This window comes from Numenius arquata, chromosome 5, assembly GCF_964106895.1.
Source record: "Numenius arquata chromosome 5, bNumArq3.hap1.1, whole genome shotgun sequence".
Taxonomy (NCBI): domain Eukaryota; kingdom Metazoa; phylum Chordata; class Aves; order Charadriiformes; family Scolopacidae; genus Numenius; species Numenius arquata.
Genome location: NC_133580.1, coordinates 15,163,801 through 15,187,240, shown reverse-complemented (window position 1 = coordinate 15,187,240; position 23,440 = coordinate 15,163,801). Strand labels below are relative to the sequence as shown.

Below are 23,440 nucleotides of genomic sequence, written 5' to 3'. Positions count from 1 at the left end.
CTCCACATTCACTGCACAACAAGACCCTGAATATGTGATGGCCTCTATGTGAATGATTCGTCATCCTGAGGAACTACAGAGGAAGAATTGGGGATACACCCAAAGTCTGTAAAAGATTAACTGCGCTGAAGTTTAAGTTAGCACAAGCATTGCTTTTTAGGATGGTGCCCTTGAAACTTCTCCATAACTGATAAAATCCCAACATGGATTTCTTCATTTGACAGGAGATAGCTGCTTATGAGAACATGCCAAACGCAATTACATTAACAGCGAAAGGTAAACTTTAACCTTTACTCTTCAAAGGATAAATAATGATCTGTAAACATCAATGCCTAGCAAATTCTTGAAAGAATACTGCTTTGGCTGAAAGCCCAACAGCACTTAATTTTACAGCAGACGATAGCGAAAAGACTGATTCTTAGCCCTGCCAGATCGCTTTGCAAGAGATCCCAGAATCACGTCCACAAGAACAGAAAAATAAATGTATACCTCAGTAAAAATAATTGTGTCATCCTTTTTCAATTGTAAGGCAGAAGTGCGAAGTACCAGTTCATACACTTGCTTTGTTCTTGCAGTTGACAAGGAATTTCCCCTCTGGTTCCAGCTGCTGAATGCTGGTACTTCAGGTTGTGTTATACACAGAACGCCTTTACCTACAGCTTTTAAATTTCATTGAGAGATTGAGACAAAGATGCAGAAATGTAATTTGCAGTTTTTACTCAGGTGAGCTGTTCTAATGAAGCAGATTACAAAATCCAATCTATTAACCTTCTGTTATATTGTTGCCATTTTATTGAATGCAATAGGTTTGGAATGGGCCTCAGGGACGGGCTGCAGAGGCCATCAGTAGGTTTCTCTTTTTAGTGCCTACTTAGGTAACAACAAATAAAATGAACACCAATAGGCCTAAACAGCTGTTAGCTTTGTATTTCACAGCATACCCATTTATTTCCCTTAATTGTCTTAGTTTCTGGAACACAACAAAATCAAGTGGAAATTTATGCATTCTACAACTACAGTCTAGGTAGACTACAGCTAGACTAATTTTATTTCCTCAAATAGAGAGCTGTAACTAAAACGAAGTTACTGACCAAAATTAATGGTGGAAGCTGATCAACTCCTCATTACCTTTAATCTTAATTTCAGATCTGCTTCAAGATGGCTTTGGAGAACTCCTTCTACTACTGTTGTGTTGCAGAGCTTCCGAGGGAGACGCAAACAGAAAGCAAGCTACTTATTTCCTGATATTAGGATGCTACAAATAAAGCATAAAAAAACGTTACCCATGAAACGTTACCCATGAAACCCATGATAACCTAAGTTTAGACCTATTACCTGGCCACAGCAAGGGAAACAAATAATTTATTTCAATTGTTTCAGTAAAAGCAATCTCCTACAACACATAAACAAAAGGGCAAAGAACTAATTGCACCTTGAATAATGTTCTGACTCTGCCCCGCAGTAAACCCCTAATTCCCAACTGCACACCCCTGTCACCACCTTCGAGTCAGTAATGAAACTTCCATTTCCCTCTCTTTTCCCTTGTTGTACAACCTGTTAGCATGTACCAATATATTTGGGGTTTGCAACACAAAATAGATCAGGCCATTAGACTTTAGAATGTAAAGGAGTTTCTTCAAATAAAAAAGAATGTAACAACAAGATTTTCCAACTTTGAGATGTTCTCTTCAGCATTTCAGTTTGTTTTGTACACTTGTGCTGGTCTACAAGAAGAGCACATCAATACTGTGGTAATAAATAAAATGATAACTTCTAGAACGGTTCCAATTAGTCTTTCTTGACTGTAGCTTACCATCAGCATGTACCTGAGCTTTGCTTCTTAGAATCCCTCTGATTTAAAATAAAAACTACACACAATCTAGTGCATACTAATGCTCCTTTTTAAAAAGTACAGGCTCTATAGGACCCCACTTTCTTTTTAGATTTAAAATACATTTTCTGTATTTGAATATGATTCAGAAATACACCAAATTTTCACTACAAGATAACTGATGCATTAAAAAAATCTTTACAATATTTCCTAAGTTATTTGAGAATCATAATGATAATCTGCCATTAAAATAGCTACATTACTTATTCATGCAATTTTTCTTCTTTTAAGTAGTTACACTGTAGGTTACATCATGTATTACATTATTTATGACCCTTGGATTGGCAAATTACTTCATCTTGAAGATTATAAAGGAGCCATACTGAAGTAAATATATTTGCTATCTGCCTCGTTCTTATAACAGTATGTGTCATTCCTCCAGTATGGATGAAAGTCGTCTTTTTCCCAAGTTGTGAGCTACAGTATTCTTTAGAAGAAATTACCAAGAAAAGAAAGTGGAAGCACTTCTCAAAATTTAAGACGCATAAAATAACTGAATGCTGAGCATTAGCATGCCCTGCATGTTACTTCGACAATTTCTTCCAGGAATGTATGTTTCAGTACTTCAGGGGTGAAGCTTTTTCCCCCCAACATGAGGGAAACACGTGTGATAGTCATGATTACCAATTAACTTTTAACATGTACTTTAGAGAAATGGAATTAACAATTTGCCCTACAGATGAGACAGTATACAGAAGTCCAACTTACTTTTTAAAAAGTATCTTATCACCCTTTATTTTCAGGTGCTTCACAATGATATGACAAAATAAAGTATCACAATCAGTTTTATGTAAATAAAAAATATCAACAATTTCCAAATCTCTCTATATTGAGTACAATCATAAAACCATGCATTAAATAAAACTATTTCTATATTATAAAATATCATTATGTGACCCAGTTCCTTAAGACATTGAATTTTTCACAAATATATAACTTACATCATATAAAAATTACAGTATACATTCTTTTATTATGTTAATGTATTATTGCATTATGAAAGAAACTTTAAGTGGCTAATAGTGATACATGTGAGAGGCATTTCACAGAATCACATTTCAAAGTGTTTCACTATAAATTAATAAAACCACGTCTTGCAATGCCACTTTTCTTGTGTACTTATGTTAATTTTTCATTGTTTAACAAGTTTGCACATTGGGTTTGAAATCTTAAAGAGATCAAGCCAGGCACACGTGTTTGAAATGAGGACTCACAAGCATGGCATAACGTAGATTCGAATTTGCTTTTTTTAAAGCCATTTCATAGCACCTTTACTAGAAATTATTAATAGACAGTTTCTTTCACTTATCTGGAACAAGATATCTGTAAAGCATTATATAAAACACGGAGGTTCAGATGTCTGAACTGAAGAGGACAGGTACCTTTTTAGATTTGAAAAGAAACACTTCACAAAACGTCAGCTGAGTAACAAAGATTCAGTCACCATTCCAATACTTGTACAACAGCCGATTAGTAATCTGACTGGGACTGCCTCCATTTCAGCAAATACATTACAAACTTCTCTATAATAACCTGCATCTTTTTTAGTACCTCTAGAAATTTCTCTCGTCACGTGTCTCAGATGGGTGGATGAGACAATGACTGACTCTAACAGAAGTTTATGTTAGCAAAGATCTATTATAATAGATCATATTCCAGGTTTTACTAAAAAAATTCCTTCCCACTACTAATAAATTTATGCTGCAGGACAGAGAAATACCGAGAGATTGATTATCTTTCTGAAAGCAGAAAACACACCCAGACAGGATACAAAACTTTTCATACTTAGTCTCGTTTTCTTTGGCTGCAGATAGGGAAACAGTTGTCTTTAGCTATCTCTGTTTTGGTGCCAAAACCCAAGCCTCTAATTTTAGTCGCTGCTTTTAAATTGTGTGGGGATATTAAACAAAAGCTGTTGATAGAAAACAAACAAAAAGTTACCCTATCTTGTAGAGAAGAATGAGAAACACAAATCTCAACTGGCAAAAAAACTAAACTAAAAAGTGACAGTAGTAGGCAAATCCTGTACTGGAATAAATCTGTGCTGACTTACTCCTCTTGTCCACCAAGACGAAATGACACAGCACAGGGATACCATTTTGAGATCCAGACCTGTACTCCTCATACTGTTCATTCATTAAAGTGGGTAGGAGCAGTAATTTTAAGTTATGTCCTAGAAAACGTATCTAAGACTTCCCAATGGTGATTTAACCCTGAGGTATATTTCTATTACAATTTTGCCCTAAGGAGTAATCTGAGACTGAAATACCACTCAAGGATGGCTTTGTGTATCATGTACATTTACAGCATGAACTGCTTATAAAATCAGTGGTTGTCATACAAACTGCTTGCGTGAAACTTCTAATTCTTGACTGCCTAACCACCAAGGAGTCCCACGTACCTTTTGCAGACCAGACACTTTCGTTTGTATCATGAGATTTAAGTAGTAATGCCCTTACAAGTATGGAAAGGACCAGACCAGCTTTTGGCACTGCATGTAAAGGTATCTGTGTTAAGGCCCACTCTTGCCTGGAAAGGGCAGACATCCTTGTTCCTTAACAGCCATCCACAGCAGCTTCTCTCTCTGCTCCCAGAAGACTAATTCCTGTGCGAAGCTTTCCACTATGTGCTGAAAAACATCACCACAGTTAACCCCTACAAAATCCACGCAAACCTCCATCAGCTTACCTTTCTTGTTGACTTGTTGTGGTAGCATATCACTCAAAGGACACAAGTTAGAATTTAAATGTAATCTAGGAGTAGAGCAGACGGTTTTTCCTTTACGTTTTTTAATCCAGAATCTGATCAAAGGGAGATAGATAATACCATTTCTGTCATCCAGTCTTGCACTTGAAAACCATTTCTTCCCTGTTTTCACTTCCTGCCTTATGTCTTCACCTGTTTCCCTAGAAATGGTATATGTAGCCAAGATACCTAGTTTTTCTACTCCTCTCTCTGTGATGGAACACTAAATGTGTCTTGTCCAGGAGCTCTGTGAAGATTGATTTAATATCCTCTGATTGCTGCCTGATTTCTGACAGTTTCCTAGGCCTTAAGAGATGATTAAAGAAACAAAATACATTTAACTCTATGTCAGCCATCCCAAGCAAGTCTAACTAATAGAATTCCTCCTCTTTAAACTTCATATTTACTGACTTCACCTTCTATTGACTCTGTATAACGAAGTCCAACACTTTGTCTGAAATCTGGATTTCAAAAATCTCAATACTTATCTATTTCTGAACCATCAGAAAAGCCTTACTTATTCTTTCGCTCATTCATTTGTGCCTTGTGCACATCCCATTATGCAGTATCTCCTCACAACTTCTGCTAGTCCCACAGTGACACTAGGACTACTGTTTGCCTGTATTGCACAAGTCATTTGCCTTTGCATTAGTAGCCCTGGAAAAAGGAATCAGGTTGTGGAATCTCTTCTTATGAAGAACAGGAGCGAATATCCCTTCATATCCCGGTGCCACGAATACACCATTTTCTTTTGTGTATTTATATACAAAGTATTTATATTAAAGTGCAGCATTTCTTTTCAGGTTTAAGTCTTCCAACCAAACTATCTGTTTGTATAGTTTGTTCTTGCGTCACCCCTTCAACTTACAACAAAGCACTTATTTTCATTAATGGAAAGATAACAGAATTCAACAGATCAAAGGACAAACTACTAGCACAGTGTCCTTCTGCAGTTTATACTAGGAAAAGTGCCACAGCAGATAAAGATGAGACTACCTCTAGGCAGCAGGCTCATTATCATTGCGTACTGATAATGAGTTGCACTCAGTTAAAGGAAGATCACTAGATCTATTCCAACCCTTATAAAAGTGTTTTGAAGCGAAACGGAAGATGAACAGAAGTAGAGTGATTTACACAGCGATAAAAGCAGTGTTTGAAAGTTTCATTCTAGGAAACTTAATCCATTTCCGATTCCATTGTTATGGAAAAATACAGAATTTCACAGATATCCTACCAAGATCAGTGGGTACTGCATACACACTTCTAGGAAGAAAAAGCTGGCTGCCTATTACTTCTGCATTTTTAATACTTGTCAGCACTTTAAACCTCAAAACTACAGAAAGTTTCCAGCTTCCTCAAGATTGCTAACGCATTCTATATAAATTCAAACAGTATCAGTTTCACAGATTTGCATACAGTTCTTCAAGGTATTAGGAGTTGGTGAAAACTAATGCATAGTCTATAAAGGATGATTTAGAGATTAGGTGTGTGTTTTTTCCCCAATTTAAGTGACATTTCAATACACAAGAAGCATGCAGGACAAGAAGTTGTTCCCATTCACCTTCGTGAAAGAGGCAAACAACAAGCGACTTGTTTATACAAGCGTTAAAGATGATGCTATTCATATGATACAACAACTGACTTTTTAAGGGTACTCAAGACCAATAAGAAATTGCACTTCATTCCAAAGGTGCAAGAGAAAAAGACTAAGAAGCCTCTGCAAACCCGATCCATCACATTCTTCTTTCAGATCAATGAACATCTGAGCCGAAGTATAAAGATATGTTTACATTTTCAAATATCCTTTGTGAAGTGACATTTATTAACAAGCTTGGCACAGAGAAACCTCTTTGTGAGAAGACACTGACATTTTCTCAGTGTTTCACTAATGACACAGACAATAAGTAATTCTCACCACTTATAAGTAGTGAGAAACAAAATATTCACTGAACAGAATCATGTAAGTCAATAATACAAATTGGTATATAAGAAAATACCTGATTAAATTATAGCTCACAGAGTATGCACTGTAAGGATTATTCCTTCCCTTCTTCCCTCCCCCTTATCTGTAATACTTTGCAAAGATTTGTAAGCAGATTTGTCTTAGCTTCTAGTACTGTACATATCCACATCTTCTGGGCTGGACTGACCATGGTCCATAAGTTTTGGATCAGGCTTAAATTTTGGTGTCTTCACTGTTCCTGTTAGAGATATTAAAGAAATTTAATTAATAAATACATATATTTTTGATTTGTAGGAAAAAAAAAAAAGCTTATTGACACATTTTGAGAATTACCGTATTGCCAAACACTTACAAAATATCAAAATATGTATGTTCTAGTTAAAACTGGGTGACACAGGACAATGAAGGCATGTTGTAATCATTAGCATAGAGAGCAAGTCTTCCTCCTATTCTGTATAATTTAATACTAGTTCCTGAACACAGCAGGGTGACAGAAGAAATAGTGGTGCTTTTCACTACACATGGAAAGGAAGAGAAAGTTTGGGACATGGAAAGAAATCTCCAATCTTTTTTCCCCCACTGCTCCCAGGAGCAGAGCTGTCTCCCAAAACCAACTGAATCAGTATCTTTCTTGAAGCTACTGCCAGATGGTAAGAATTCGAAATTAAGGCAAACATTCTTACCTAGTTTCACTTCATGACTTCCAAAAACAAAGAACCGAGTTTACAAAAACATTGAGCCCTCACACTCATCCTGAATGACAATGCACAAAGACTGACATATTTAATGATACTGTAATTCCAGAGGACTGAAGAGAATAGAAAGGCAGGTTTTCTAGGACTGAGCTTCGTACTACGAGTCTGATTCTTTTCCAGCTACATGAGTTGGTTTAACAAAGGGTGCTATGTTCTCCTGAAAGCTTTACCCGTCTGCTAGTGAAAATAATCATCTCTGGCAACACATATTAATTTAGGGCATGGACATTTTTGGCTGTATTAGGGACATGAACTAATTCCACCCACAAAAGCAAAGACAGAAGATATCTATATACATAAAACCACTACAGACAGTCTGGCCTGAAGCAAACGTAAAAGAAGATCTAAGTATTCCACAAATTAAATCAGAGAAAATGCAGGGGCAAAGCAAAAAGGATATGAATGTATATTATAGTGAAACTAAAAGGAAAAAAAATTAAAACCCCATCCAAATATTTTCTACTTGCTCTCCAGAAAAAAAAAATATTCTGGTAAAGAAGACAATAAAAGTAAGCAAGCTTAAGTGATGAGTAAAATTCAGAAACTGTCCCTACAAAAGTTCACATTACTTTTAAACAAATTCTGTCCTCTAACAGGTATTTTCACTGTTTCTCTTAGCAATTGACCCATCAAAATATTTCTATGTTAAATATGCTATTACATGATCTAGTCAGTTATCTCAACCACTTAAGATGCACAAAGAGCACCACTGCAAAAAACCTAGCAAAATAAAATCCAATGCTTCATTTGTCAATTGCACATCCCTCTTTTACCAGTATCTGAAGATATAGAACCTGTATAGAGAAATGAACGGTAATTCCAATTAGCTGCTTTCCCAAAAATCCAGCAGTAATCCTTTAAATTACAGTTATGGTATTCTGACAACAGAAAGACAATTTAAAATAAGTATTTAACAGAAGTGCTTAATGATATCATCTTATTGCTAATAATATGGGATATGGTCCACACCCTATAGAATGAAAGAAAACATTATTGAGAGAGAACAACAAATACATAAAACTTCTGATACTGTGACAGGGTCTGCAGTGAGAAAACTATCACCTCCCTGAGGCTCTGAAGTACATATTAAATGACAGCATGTAGAATATTCTCAGGACTAATATGCTATGACAACCTGCTCCATATTAAAGCAACAGTAACTACAAACTACAAAATTAAGTAAAGTAATTGGATTTGCAAGTTGCCCTGAGATTACACTTGAAATGCTTAATTCACCTGATGAAGGCACTGGATTTTTATTACTCCAAGACTCTACTGGAGAAGATTCTGTTCTGTTAAATGATCCGGACTCAATAGCAGATTCAGGTTTTGTACTAGAAATTTCTTTCTTTTTCTTATCTTCTTGCGTAACTGATTTTGACTCTTGCTGCAGCTGTGAACCAAACAGTAATAAAAAAATAAATGCACATGGGTATATGCTTAATACATTATTGCAAAAAAAAAAAAAAAAAGCTTTCAAGTCTGAAAGCTTATCTTTAATGAAATTAGATATGATATCGCACAATGATATTCAATGATGTTAAAGTGAGCTGGGACACGGACACAGCTGGAAAAAATAAAATGTATGAAAGAACCCCACAGTTCAGATGCAGTAACTTCAGGTTCACACGTAAGGAAATTTACTTTGTCGTGAGTACACATGTAAGCCTTGTACTGTGCTTTTACCTGACACCCTCAAAGCACTTCACAAGGAAGTCACTGTCCATTTACAGATGAGGAAAATACAGTCTTACACAAGACTGAAGTAGCAGTTAGTTTTTACAGAACTCTTACTACCCTTAGTTAACAGAAGATGGAAAGACAAATCATGGTAACACCCGAGTAACGAAAAAAACCCAACTGTTTTGGGAACAGGCTTCACTCGGGGGACAAAAAGTTAACAGAAACTTTCTTTACCACACCAATTCCTGTTTCACTATCAGTCTAATGACATTTATTTGAATCTCATTTTCAAAATTCAGAATTCCATTTGCGCTCCTCAGTGGAAATAAAAGGTGAGGACTGCATACAAATGATGACCACAAATGTAAAGCAAAATACTTCTAAATGTTAATAGGACTGAGAAACTTTCATTTTTCTTTAAAAAGTGAAAAACACCAAATCATTGTGCAAAGCAGAATTTTTACTCAGGGAAGTACTACTTTTGTCAGGGTTTTTCTTAAATTTCCACTGGAGAAAACCCTTTTCAGGTTCAGAAACAACATGTTTAATTCTGGGATGTAATAACGCAAATTCCATATGTAATTTACAGGAGGTTAATATTCCCCTCTACTTAGTGCTGGCAAGGTCTCAACTGGTTTACTATCTCCTATTTTGACCACTTCACTTAACAAAAACAACCAACAACACAAACCACACACAAATCCCCTAAAAACAGAAAAAGGAGAGGGAGAAACTAGAGAAAGCTCAGAGGAGAACAAGAACTAGGTAAGAGTTCAAAACCCTGCTCTGTAAGAAAAGGTTATAGTAGGGAGAAGATTATGTCAAAAACCACAATAAATTTTCCTTACGTAACAAGGAAATATAAAGAGGTTACTGACCATTAATTCACTACGGCTGCAATGAGGACACAGCAAGAAAAAGAAAAAAATCAGACAGGGACAATGTATATCACAGGGTAATTAAAACAAACTACCTAGAAGAGTTGTGGAATTTCGTTCACCGATATGTTTAAGAATAAGCTCATACCTAATCATGTGTGTACTTATCTTAAATTCAGCGGTCTGCTTAGAACCAAAGCTTGAAACAGAATGGATTATTTTTGTCAAGATCAAAAGAGAAACTATCTTCTCTTGTGCATGTCTTGTGGGACTACATAGGGGATCTCAATATCTATTGGTCTGAAAGGTACAACACATATAAATTAAACTCTGAAGTTACGAGGGGTTTTTGTGACTCACAATGCAATTAGTAATCTTAAACACTATCAGCAGAACAGTACTTGACCTTCTCATTTACTTTTTTCTGCCGTTGAATTTATGAGTTAGAGTCATTACTTCATAAAGCGTACCTTGGTGACATCATCTTTTTTTGCCCATAGTGATCGCACAGCTTCATAGGTTTGATGGCTTGCAGAAAATAACTTTTTTCCTGTTACCTGTTTGTTTAGACAAACGTAATTTAATTACTTTAAAAAATCCCAAGATACGTAGACCATTCAAATAAATGCATTTGCATGAGAATATGCTTGACCCCATACCAAGACATCTCAATCATCTACTTTTCAAGATCTAGTGCATAGTTCTCTCTTACATCAAGCAAATCCTAAATCGTGTTTAAATTGGTATTAGAAATCCGCAGGTAGCATTCACATGCTATATCCACCTACTCAAAATGGAATCAAAACCTGATCAGCAAACGGTGTTTTGGCAATGTTAGCACAACAGACTGCAGCAGCAGTTTAAAGCATCCAAACTTGTCTCGCTATGTTGGAAATGATCAAAGACAGTAACACAAAAGGAAAAAACCCCAAAGATGACCTGGCCCATGTAAGTGAGCAGTGCTTTGTTTTACTAATGGCCAAATCCTTCACTCTATTTTCAAAAAGTAATTTTATAATAGTGCAGCAATTATGGAGTACTTTCACAAACACTCTAGAAACTGAATACTTCACAGCTGCAGCTACAAAAAACTGTGCAAAAGGTGATACATAATGTGAAGTAGACAAGAAACAAGGATTTAGCTTCCTGAGACAGGTCATAACATACAGTGTAGCACTCTCTATTCATTTCTCCAGCTTCCAACCCTGACATTTAAAGTCTTATGACAACTAGCCAAGAAATCGCACTGCCTCTTGAGAAACTGTAATCCTCATTGATTTGCATATAAGAAAAACCAACATAGCAGTTTAGCAATGTAAGACTTTCCAAAGATTTTAACCACAGTATAGGTCTTTGCAATCTTCCTACATCCATATTAAAATTCAAGCAAACTTACCTTAGCAAATACCACTGACTGAGCTGGATAACACACAGAAATTCCTAAAGTAGTAAGTCCCAATGGATAAGCAATTTTCTTAAATCTAGAATCTGTACAAAGCCAAATATTTCAAATAATTAGACACTAATGAAATGTAAAGCTAAGTAGTTGTATCAATTAAACGCAATTGTTCAACCCCTAACCATTGTTTACATCAAACTTATCCCCACAACGGCTGAAGGAGAGAATACAGAGTGTGATTATAGTTTAGTAGAGTCACGTCTGCAGGAGACACTGGTATTCTGAGCATCAGTTTCTTGAATGAGAATTAATCCCAAACTAGATTTTCCAATATTGTGAAAAATGAGAAGAGCGCCTGTGTTATTTAGGAGCTGCTGTGGTTCTTCACTAGCTCCATGCACACTCTCTTCAGGACACAGGCGGCAGCATTTGGAGCAGCCAGGAGCCTGGAAACCGGGGCCTCCTTGTTTAAATGTGAGAACAGCTGGGCCAGGCTCACGTTCCTGTTTGCTGACAAGGAGCCCTGGTGACATAGACTCTCAAGCCCAAGTCTTTTTTTTTTTTTTAAATCCGTCCACCAAGAAGTAACAGGGGAGTTGGACTAGATGATCTCCAGAGGTCCCTTCCAACCCCATGATTCTGTGATACAAAAAACCGTTTTCACTGATCTGCGAATGTATTGATGATTCAGATAGACATTCACTAGGTATTATGGATTAACGTTTTCTGAACAATGTTTTCTGGCAGGTTAAGCATTATTCCTCTAATATTTATCTTGAAAGGAGAAGCGGTTGTATCTATTAAATTACCCTTTTGGCTTCAAACCTGCTGAAAACATGCCTTCTAACATGTATTCTCCTGTACCTGTTAGCCAAATGCCAACATTCTTTAGCATCTTTCCTCTAAATTCCCTTAGCTTTCACTACATTCAGTAACCTTACCTGTTATAATTTGTCTCCCATTTCCTCCCATACATTGTTTCTGAAAACCAATAATGAACAAACTCAAAACAAATGTCCTAGTTCGAATTTTTGTTGATTCCACCATTAAAAATGACTACATAATCCTGCTCTATTAGGCCTTAGCCAGCTTCTGAAAGAAATATTTAATAATGTTCCTTAAATTTATCAGGAAGGATTTTTTTTTCATACTAGTTACATAGGCTTTTGCCTATGTTTCAGAACTAAAAATCTTTTGACCATAAAAATTACTACATGCTACATATTCAACATATCAATAATGAAAATATCAAAAATGAAAAATGAAAATGAAAATCAAAAATGAAAAATCAAAAAATCCTACCTTTTCTTGCCAGCACTACACCAGCTAAGCCTGATATTGTAATTACACCAACTTTGGGAAGAAATTCTGGTGGTGGATTCTTCAGGTAAACATAAGCATCTTAGAATTAAAAAAAAAAGAAAAAAAAGAAGCATAGCAATTCAATTTTAAAACTTTTACTTTACTTCCCACTTAATAAAGATGGAAGTAAAATTATGAATATCCAAAACTGAAAACAGTCCAAGACTGGATTTTTGGTTAATGAATGCCTTATTTTCCATGTGCACGCTCTGTGGTCTATGTTAGAACCAGAATCACAGTCCCCCAAACACAGCAGCAAAGTTAACAGCTTTCCTCTTTAGATACTTTTTTTGTGTTTTATAAAATGTTAGTCCTTAATAAAGGAAAAGGAAATCATAATTTTAAGTTTTGATTTTACTGTGAGTTAATATAGATTAAATGAGACAATGCATATTTTGGAATCTCCCACTACACTATTTCTAAGGAAAATAACTGTTACCTATAGCTTCTGATACTGAACTTGAATGCAAATACTGCTTGTAACTTGTGCTAAAATTAAGAAGTCATTTTTATAATTAAGACAGGTTGTGGGATTTCCATCCCTGCAGATGTTGAAGACCTGACTGGACAGAGATTTAAGTAACCTGCTTTGGCCCTGCTTTAAGCAGGTGACTGGACTAGATGATCTATAGAGAGATCTATGGATCTGTACAGATTCCAACTTCAATGATTCTGTGATAAGAATAAAGCTAAAATCAAAGTAATAAGAAATACTATTTAGTTGGTCATGTCTCTCATTTCAGACAGAATGAAACTCCATAGTGAATTAACAGCAGTCCCAATTTTTTTGTCTTCACACTTGCAGAAAGCATTGCAGTGCACTCCCCTTCCGCCTGTTCCCTCTCCTCCTCCCTGTCACTAGAATTTGCTGTTTCAACCGTCTTTCTAAGTTGCAAGGAGAAACAACAGAAAAAGCTCAATTCAGAAATATGTGACTTGCCTACCTTTTCCAAATTGAATTGAATCCATTATTCCATTTTTAACAAAGACAAAAGCATCCTACAAAAAAACAAAAACAAAAACCACCAAAAAAACCCACACCACAAAATAAATATAAAATCTTTGCAAAAGTACACATCTTCAGTACAAAACTACTCGGTTGATACATATGGCTCAGCACAATGAAACGAAGAAGTATTATGTAACTTTAAAAAAACCCAAACCAGATCAGTGAACTTCTACAGAGGCTGTGCTGAGACCTAGTTCCTTTTCAACTACCATGTTTATATTTTTTAAAACTTCCATCCATATTTTATTTTTAAAAATCTCTTTAACATAGTAAGATCAGTTTCAAAATTGACATTGTAGGGCGGCAAAACATCTGGATGCCAACTGTATAACATAAGAAAACTCAATAATACAATATAATCTCCTCTTCCCTAAAGAGACTTACCCAGTAAAATTGACTTTGTCTTTTAGTCTGTAAAAAATGGTGATCAGTTTTGCTAAACATAAGCAATACTGATTTGATATGCTCAACTTCAAGGGAGTTTGCATTATTCCCTTCAAATTGGTCAATTTATTTAATTACAAGTTTGTCTTTATTGAGAAAAAAACCTCTTTTACTAGCCTACTATTAGTATCATTGTCTCAACAAATTGAGTAAATACACATTCTTTAGGAGATTAAGGAAAAAGAAAGTCATCTTGAGTTATTTCACCAAAATAACTTGTTTGCAGTAACACAAAATTTGTGCCACCAGAGGTCGCTGCTAGTCAATTTCGCAAACACGATGATTAAGGGCATGGAAAAGTTTGATACAGATTTATAACTGAATTATTTCTGTTATGTAGCCACTGACAAAATTTTCAGAGACCAGTTGAATAAAAATTTACAGAAAATACAGGAGATATTTTGATTTCTTTGTCTTTTTCAAATAACAGGGACTACTTTGTTTATAAGCGAAAAATACAAGCATAAAATTTCATACTAACAGCAGCCAGGGCAAAGCTGTCGTTTACCAGCAGTTAAGAGAAGGGTGGCAGATACCACATTTTCTTCTATGCCTAGAATATTCAATAACAGAATTGTAAGGTCTTTTTGATGACTAGTTAGTAATAGCCTGCTTTAATAGTTCCACTGCATGCACTCAGATTGTCTTTCCTAAAGTACCTAAATCAGGTCTTTTAACCTTCCCTTTGGAAGCAGATCGCTCTCTCCCCATGGACTGTACCTGGGAATTTCAGACTCCTAAATGCTATCAAGTTCTGCCAGGAAGAATTTACCTACATCACTCTTGCTGTAGAAGTTAACCAAGAGGTATTTCTGAACCTGACATTGTGGGTTGGCCTAGACCCAGTTTAGCATTGACTGAAGGGGATCTCTTTATGTCACTGCCTTTGGATTTGGAAAACAGGGAGAACGTGCGTGTTCCCTGTTGTAAGCACAGTAGGGAAAAATGAGAGAAGAGTTCATTTTTGCATCTTAAATTATAGGTGTACGCTAACACAGGGAACTGCACAAAAAGCTCCAGGGTGAAGTATGCTGTTTTTTCCATGTTTTAATGTAGTGTTGTCAGGAATTGTAGGAAACTTTGGGTGTGGCTATTTCTTACCTTGCACCATCCAATATAGCGGCCGGTTGTCTGTCTTACCGAAGAAAATTGCTTCTGCAAGTGACCAGGCTGTTCTTCAATGTATTTCGATTTCAGAGGTGGTGGACAATAAATTGGGAGCTGGAAAGAAAAGCATAACTGTACTGCAGGGAGACAGTTGTGTATTCTGGTTATTATTTACACTGAATAGTATTTTTCAAGACCGCAAATCCTAAGTGTTCCCATAACAGCAAACAAAACTTCTATATCAAATTATGTTCTTTTATATTTACAAACTTACTTTACACAAGCTTGACTACAGGTTAATTCTTTAGAAATGAAAACTGAAAGTATTGTATTCCAGAAAGTGGAATTACTCAATAGAGTGAGAACATCTTTTATTCAGAAAAAGTATGAGCAAGAATAATTGGAAGATGCGTATATGTATTACTAGAAGTTGTACAATAGGAAAAGACTTATTATCGGTAAGTATTATACTCTTTTACCTTTTCTGGCTTCAGTCTGGAAATAATGTAATAATGAAAATGACATAAAACTTAACTAACTTGCTATTGTGACACTTGATGTTTTATTTGTGCGATAGCAGTCAGTTATTTAGGAAGTAATTTTTATTATCAGATATTACTTAGCTATGTATTTTATTTGCTGGATAATATAATTCAATGGAAAGAGATTCTTCTAGTATTATTTTAAAGACTCACAAACTGTAAGATTCTTACCTGATTTGGCTTCACAAGCTGACTTTTTGTTTCCTTTTCTGCCGCTGCATATACAGTAATACATGCAAACGGCAGTCCAGAAGAAACAGCTGCCAGCTTTGCCACCTGAAATAGAGAGATGAAAAAAGGACATCTTAACACAGAAATAAAAACTTCACTACAGTAAAATCTGGATTTTACTATTACGTTGTGCTTGATCAAATATGGAATTAAGTCACACTTAAAATCTTTTAAAAACAGTACTCCTTTTAGGAACCTCTGCTGTCTTACACAAAGATTTTCTCAAATTACAATGGTAAAGAAAAAGCTAGAGTTCACTGACAACAACAGTTAGGTTGTTGATATTAGGTTGTTGAATACCAGGAGAATTTTGTATTCAAAGCCATGCTGGAGCTTTCATCATCCCTTAAGGTACATTAAGTTCTAATCTATTCAACCTGCAGGTACTCCAAGTCAATGAATGACTCTTGTTTCAGCAAAAAGCACCTCAATTTTATTTACAGGAATTCGCCATGACATCAGACAAAATGTCATCTCCCTTCCAATCCATAGAACAGTCCAACTACTGCCTGTTTGGAATAACCATGTGTTGACAATAAATGAAAATACATAGCAGTAACTGGAATTAAGAATCACCTACTTAACCTTTTGAATCACGTATAGAATCATAGAATCATCCAGGTTGGAAGAGACCCTTGGGATCATCGAGTCCAACCATCTACCCTACTCTACAAAGTTCTTCCCTATATCATATCCCCCAACACCACATCTAAACGTCTCTTAAACACATCCAGGGATGGTGACTCAACCATCTCCCTGTGCAGCCTATTCCAATGCCCGACCACTCTTTCTGTGAAAAATTCTTTCCTAATGTTCAGTCTAAACCTACCCTGCTGGAGCTTGAAGCCATTCCCTCTTGTTCTGTCATTAATTACCTGTGCGAAGAGACCAGCACCAACCTCTCTACAGTGTCCTTTCAAGTAGTTGTAGAGAGTGATGAGGTCTCCCCTCAGCCTCCTCTTCCTCATACTAAACAGTCCCAGCTCCTTCAACCGCTCTTCATATGATTTGTTTTCCAGGCCCTTCACCAGCTTCCTTGCCCTCCTCTGCACTCACTCCAGCACCTCGATATCTCTCTTGTATTGAGGTGCCCAAAACTGGACACAATACTCGAGGTGTGGCCTCACCAGTGCTGAGTACAGGGGCACAATCACCTCCCTACTTCTGCTGGTCACGCTATTTCTAATACAAGCCAGGATGCCGTTGGCTTTCTTGGCCACCTGGGCACACTGCCGGCTCATATTCAGCCGCTTGTCAATTAGAACCCCCAGGTCTCTTTCTTCCAGGCAGCTTTCCAGCCACACTTCCCCAAGCCTGTAGCGCTGCTTGGGGTTATTGTGGCCCAAGTGCAGAACCTGGCACTTGCCCTTGTTGAAACTCATGCCATTGATTCTGGCCCAATGATCCAATCTATCTAGGTCTCTCTGTAGAGCTTCCCTAATCCTCCTGGGAATCAACACTCCTGCTTAACTTGGTGTCATCTGCAAACCTGCTGATGATACACCCTATGTCCTTGTCAAGATCATCAATAAAGACATTAAACAGAAATGCTCCTAACACTGAGCCCTGAGGCACACCACTTGTGACCGGCCGCCAGCTGGATTTAAATCCAGCTGTATGTTACAATATAAATTACAGAAATACAGGTTTGGTCATGAGAGTTGAGATGTCTACTTAGAACATTAGTTTGGAAAAAAACCACCATGTATTACACAAAGCTTAAACTCAAATATAGCTTCATGTAAATGTTTTTTAAATGATTGCCTTAAGATTCCAATCAGAGCTGGTATTAAGCATGCTGGCACACCATATACTAAAAAAACCTGCCCCAGCACATTGCAGAAGTTGCAGAAGTATCTGCAACTTAGGTAGCTTATGGTTTCTTCTATATCAGTAAAAATTCTTCTTTCTTCACCTGAAGTATTTTTGGAACTTCAGAATTGTGAAAAAAAGTATGAAAAACTTTCCCATGATCTGCATAGGGATAACAGTGAAAAATAGAAAAGTGGGGAAAAAATAAACTTCATTTTGGGGAACACCTTAAATCCCTAGTATATCAGCTTTCAATCGGAAACAATCTGTCAAAGGAGTGGGATTTACTTCACAGCATTTAGTGGCAATAATGAAAACACAATGAAAACAAAGAAATGCAAAAGCACCACCCTGAATTAGCTCAGGTTCATGAGATGTCAATCACATTCAGATTAAACTACTCAAGACAACAAAACACTATCTAAAGCAAACTGTGCAATCTTTATAGCAAAACTTTCAGATCTTACAATCACAACGAAACACAAAGCCACAGGAGAACAAAGGAGGATGCTGCAATGATAAGAAGACTGTTACAAAAGAAGGGGCAAGCACGCAATGCCAGAACTGAAAGCTGTAGGAGAAAGCTAAAAATTACTCTTCAGTTGCATTTTTTTTGCTTGGGGGCTGAGGAGCGGAAGGGTTACTTCAGGTTTCTCTACACTAACGGTCTTAACATATAGTTTTCCCGCTCTTAACACACAGCCAGTGTGCCCTCCCCTTTCCTTGGAGCACAAAACCTTCTTGTCAGCATAATTATCGCCCCACCTTAAAAGTCTGCTGGTGGCTACTACTTATTTCATGCTTTTCTTCAACACAGAAATAGTAGAAACGCGTCTAGGACTGAGCTCATTTTGCTTTGAGAAACAGAACCCCACCATTTTTCTCTTCAGGCCAGCTTGATGTTATGAAATTTTTCAAACACAGCTATGTCAGCTGGAAGTGTCAAAAAACCCACAACTCCAGTACAGCTGGGCTAGCAAATCTCAGCTGGCAAATCACTGCAGACACAATCATGCTGACCAGCATGTGCTATTCTCTTAATTTACACTAGTGACACCACAAAATACTTTCCCTTTGCAGATGAAGTCCAACAGCCCTGGGGGGCACTGATACAGAACTGCTAGATGTGGCTACTGGACAAAAGTTGGGGACACAACTGAGGAACCTGCTGCACCAGGAGTCCCAGCCAGGGGAGAAGGGGACAGCACGATGGCCAAGACTGAGTCACCTCTTCTCCCCTGTGGGCTGACAGGCTGGGCAGCGACTCGAAGGCAAGAGCTCTGATAACAGAACTAGATGATCTTTAAGGTCCCTTCCAACCTAAACCATTCCATGATTCTATACCTGCTGCCTGTTTATCCCCCGGGGAGGGAGGCAGGGTCCTACAGGCACCACACATGCACACAGGCACGGGAGCAGACACTGCAACGGAAACCAACGACGCATCTGGATTTGGAGCACGACAGAGGGGGAGATACCAAAAAATCATGTTACTAAAGAATTGTGTTTTTCCCATGTTGACCTAGCCATGCTGGCAAGTGCAGACACAGTCAGAAGGAAGACAGAGGTGATACCACTTCCAGAGATCTAGAGAGAAAAGTCCTACATACATGGTATCATCATGGCTGTATTTTCATGTATGTTGCCCAGCACTGTGAAAAAATTCAGTTACTCACATGTTAACAAAAGGTTTAGCACATAATGTTATTTAACGTTAAACATCAATGATTTAACACAGTACATCTTAGGTTATGACTGCTACGCTGAGGAGCACTTGCCGTGTTTCCTTTCTGCGCCTGACACGACCGCCTCAGCAGAAGAAATCAGCAGGAGGCTGTTGACTCAGCTGTGCCAGCCCAGGAGAGCTGCTCTCCTGGCACTGAACAGCCCCAGGATACAGAAAATAGGTGAGAGAGGATGGCAATCATCAAAATATGAACCAATTAACACAATAACTGTCTTTCTGATAATGTTGCTTAGAGCAAAACACCAGTCTGAGCTACAGAAGATTATCTATAAAGGGACACCCATCCTCAAAGAAAAGTCTGTGTTTTTAAAGCATTATTAAAGGAAACTGTTTAAAATGTATTGTAATTCGGATGGCTTACTTCAGTGCATGTTGCTACCAAGACAATACACCAATATTCAGTAGATACTAGAAGGAAAATAAAATTTAGAAGAGAGAAACCATGAAAAAGTTATATTGGTGTCATGGTTTAGGCTGGGCTGGCCACTAACAACAAATTTGATTAATTTGGTTTAGAAATCCACAACGGAGTTTATTGTGCTAGATTTAAAAGAGAAAGCAGTACTGTGAATGAGGAAAGTAGTCCAATTCCTGACTGGCAGTAATTGCTTTACTTTTGGACACCTGAAGACAAATGCATAAATGCTTAAAAATCCAAGTGAACAGCCGTAATATCTAACACGCTGGCACAATTATTCCAAGAAGGTTTCACTCTCTTCTATTGAAATCACAAAGAACTGAGGTGAAAGAAAAGCAACGTCACCTTGGCTACCCTAAAGAGGCTTTACTGCATTGAGCTGTTTATCCTCCTTATCTGAAGACTAGGTATATTAAAAAAGATCTCAATTAGCTAAGTTGTTTCTATTATTAATTTATTAAAATTATTTTATTAAAAATTACTTCAAGGGATACTATGTATTAAAAAAGGAAAGTCACATATTGTTTAGCTAAAGAAATTAAAAGGTATTTTACCTATGAAATATTCTAAAAGAAGTTATTGAAAACTAAGAAATGGCAGGATCACATAGTTATATCAAAGACTAGGAAAGAAGTACAGAGAAAAGTATCTGCAACAAGCTCAAGCTGTAAAAAATCCTGAAATTACATGGTCAACCAGTAGAATGACTCCAGAACATCAGTCAATAACCAACCAAACAAAAATCTTCTCTTTAATGAATTCAGGAAATTTATTTTTTTTTAATTGAAAGAGTTTAGTTCAACATCTGCTCTTATTTTACTACTAGTTCTGTGTTTGTGTGAATTAATGCTCTGACCTAAGCCCTATGGAACTAACAAAAGAAAATCACCCAGTCCCTAATGGCAGCAGATCTAAATGCCAGCAGTTACAAAAGCCATGAGCCCAGATGACATCTTGTGGAGATAAATTCTATACGAATACAGATCTAAACATCACCAGAATTAGAGATACTAGAAATTACCAGCCCTAATGCTCTGGATGGGGGAAGGTCAATGGTAAGAGTCAGAAGATTTCCTGTAATACCACTGCCATGCTACTGACACTGCCATCACACCGCAACACATACCGCCAGTAGGTTGTTTTTTTTCCCAGGCATAAAAAGCACACCAGTTATTTCAAAGCACTAAACAGCACAGACTAACAGACATGGCATTATTTTTGATGAGAAGACTGAATAGCAATTATTTGCTAAAGAAATTTATTATATGCTCTCTAGCAGAAAACTGTTACAGCTATGCCTTTTGATAGTAGAACTAGAGTAAAACTAATCAAAATATATTAATAAAACTGTCAAATGTACCTGGAAAATTTTGGCTTTAAGTCTTTGCATTTCAAACAATATACTTCAAAGTGTTAGAATCCTATCAAAGATCAAAACTACAGATTCTACAAAAAAAAAGTTAAAAAGCTACATCACTACAAAGAATTCACTATCTTCAACTCAAAAGATGCAGAATACAAACTAAAGAATAAAACCATATATTTAATTTATGCTAATCTCCAAGACATTAAGTACTGTTTCCCACCGAAAATGCAAACTCTGTATACTTGCTTCAAGAAGTGGAGCACAAATAAGGAAACCTGCCCTAAAGGCAGGAACAAGCCTCAATACGAGAACAGGTAATGAAAGCAGTAGACTATATGCAAAAATCTAATGCAAGTATATATTAATATAGATGCCTTCTCTATCACAAAAGCAGAACCTACTAGCCAGGATTAGAATAAGATTAAAATTTTAGCAGCTACTGCATGTCGTATTTTCAGTGGAAAGCTGTTATTCAAAGAATAAGAAGCATGGGTTTATGGTTTTCTCCTACCACTAAGATGTCTTGAGGTAGAACAGAAAACTGTCTCACATTCTTTTGATATATTTTTCCCAGAAGTTACATGAAACATGATGATTGTCAGAAGCTTCTGAAATCAGTATTTTAATTTGGTTATGTATTTCTTTATAAATATCTAATGACAACCACAAAAAAAATGCACACAAGTGAAACAGAGCATCCTTCCACTTCAACTCAACTTACCGACACTCCACGGATTTGTTTTTAACCTTTGTCTGCCAGATGGTAACCCAGGGAGAGTGAAAACTTAAGAAGAATAAAACTCTATTAATTTTTCATAGTAAATAGTAACACACATGAAGTTACATCACTTCACCAAAGGCACTGAATCATTCAGATTTATGTATGCTATTTCAAGATCACCTAGGCATACAGCAAACCCAAGTACAATTTCTTTTTTTCAGGTACTTGTTTACAAACCAACTTGTCTACAAACTAAATTTGTCTACTTGTCTAAGAAACTAAGGTAAATTGCTTCATTTTCATTCATTTGGCTATCCTCATTTGCATCATCTTTCTCTTCGCAGATACATACACACTTTAAATGCTTTGCAAAAGTAAACATGAAGATTCACATGAGAGCATTCTATTCTTCAGTTTGACTACGAAAACTGAAACACCTGTCTAAATATTTGAGCAAAAGCCTAGCTCTTTACAGGCACATTTTTCCCTGTTTAAAGACACTACATGAAACTACAATGAAAGATACTTCAGATACTTGTTACCCTGTTAGTTTGCAACCACGTTATTGTAACATCCTTGTTTTAGCGAAGGTCTAACACTACTACACTTCACAATGCTACTACCAAACCGGCATCTCTCCCGGAAGGAGTGGAAGGCGTTTCAGAGGCTCTAAGTAGATGCAGAACAACCAGAGCAGAAATGTCCCTGCTGTACAGTTTAACCACTCTCTCGAACCAGCTCTTTCTACCTCAACTTCAGCACCGGAGAAAGCGATACCGAGACCTTTTTCCTGCTCCTCCTTCAGGGGAACCCTCGGTGACAGGCTGAGGGGGTGTCCCCGCTCCCAGAAACCACCATCACCTGACCGCCCCCCTCTGGCGTAGAGAAGTTGTGGGGCCAAGGCGAGCTGGGCACTGGGGACGGGCTGCGGGGGACACCACCGCCCCCTCGAGCATGGCGGACTCCTCCGCCTCCCGCCCTGCGCACCCCACGCTCCTCCCGCCCTCAGCGACACCCCGGCCGGAGCAGCCGCCAGGCCTGGGTCGCCCACACAGGCCCAGCCAGCTCGGCGGGCGACCGCCCGGCTGAGGCAGGGGCCCGCCGGCCGAAGGGGCCCCTTCCCTTCCCTCAGCCGGGGGGTGCCCGGGCCGGCTCTGACAGGAGACGGGGTGCGGGCAGGCCGCGCGGGGCCAGCTGCTCCGGGAACTCCCGAGGGAGCCCCCGCGGGGTGTCCTGCGGCTCCCCCAGGGCGGCGGGTGCCTGGGCGGAGGGGGAGCCCAGACCGAGGGAGCCGTCGCAGCGCGGACCTCCGTCACGCAAGGCGGCACTCACCTTGGCCGCCATGTTAGCGACAGCCGCGGGCGGCC

At 37.8% G+C, this 23,440-nt stretch overlaps 1 protein-coding gene across 1 annotated transcript; it reads right to left on the bottom strand.

Annotated features, from left to right (window-relative positions):
* Window positions 1–2,604: 2,604 nt before the first annotated feature.
* On the bottom strand, window positions 2,605–23,440 carry APOOL (apolipoprotein O like). Its single transcript, XM_074147446.1, has 9 exons — window positions 23,406–23,440; window positions 15,950–16,054; window positions 15,231–15,350; window positions 13,621–13,675; window positions 12,617–12,715; window positions 11,312–11,403; window positions 10,386–10,472; window positions 8,591–8,747; window positions 2,605–6,837 (listed from the first exon to the last, which is right to left on the bottom strand). The coding sequence occupies exons 1-9, from the start codon at window positions 23,415–23,417 to the stop codon at window positions 6,740–6,742; spliced, it is 825 nt and encodes a 274-aa protein (XP_074003547.1). The 5' UTR covers window positions 23,418–23,440; the 3' UTR covers window positions 2,605–6,739.

Excerpts from the sequence above, each read along its gene's own strand:
- APOOL (XM_074147446.1), bottom strand. Across the intron at positions 11,404-12,616 it reads TGTAGTGCTGGCAAGAAAAG|ATTCTAGATTTAAGAAAATT; the intron begins GTAGGATTTTTT and ends GGCTTTGTACAG. Across the intron at positions 6,838-8,590 it reads AAATCCAGTGCCTTCATCAG|GAACAGTGAAGACACCAAAA; the intron begins GTGAATTAAGCA and ends TATCTCTAACAG.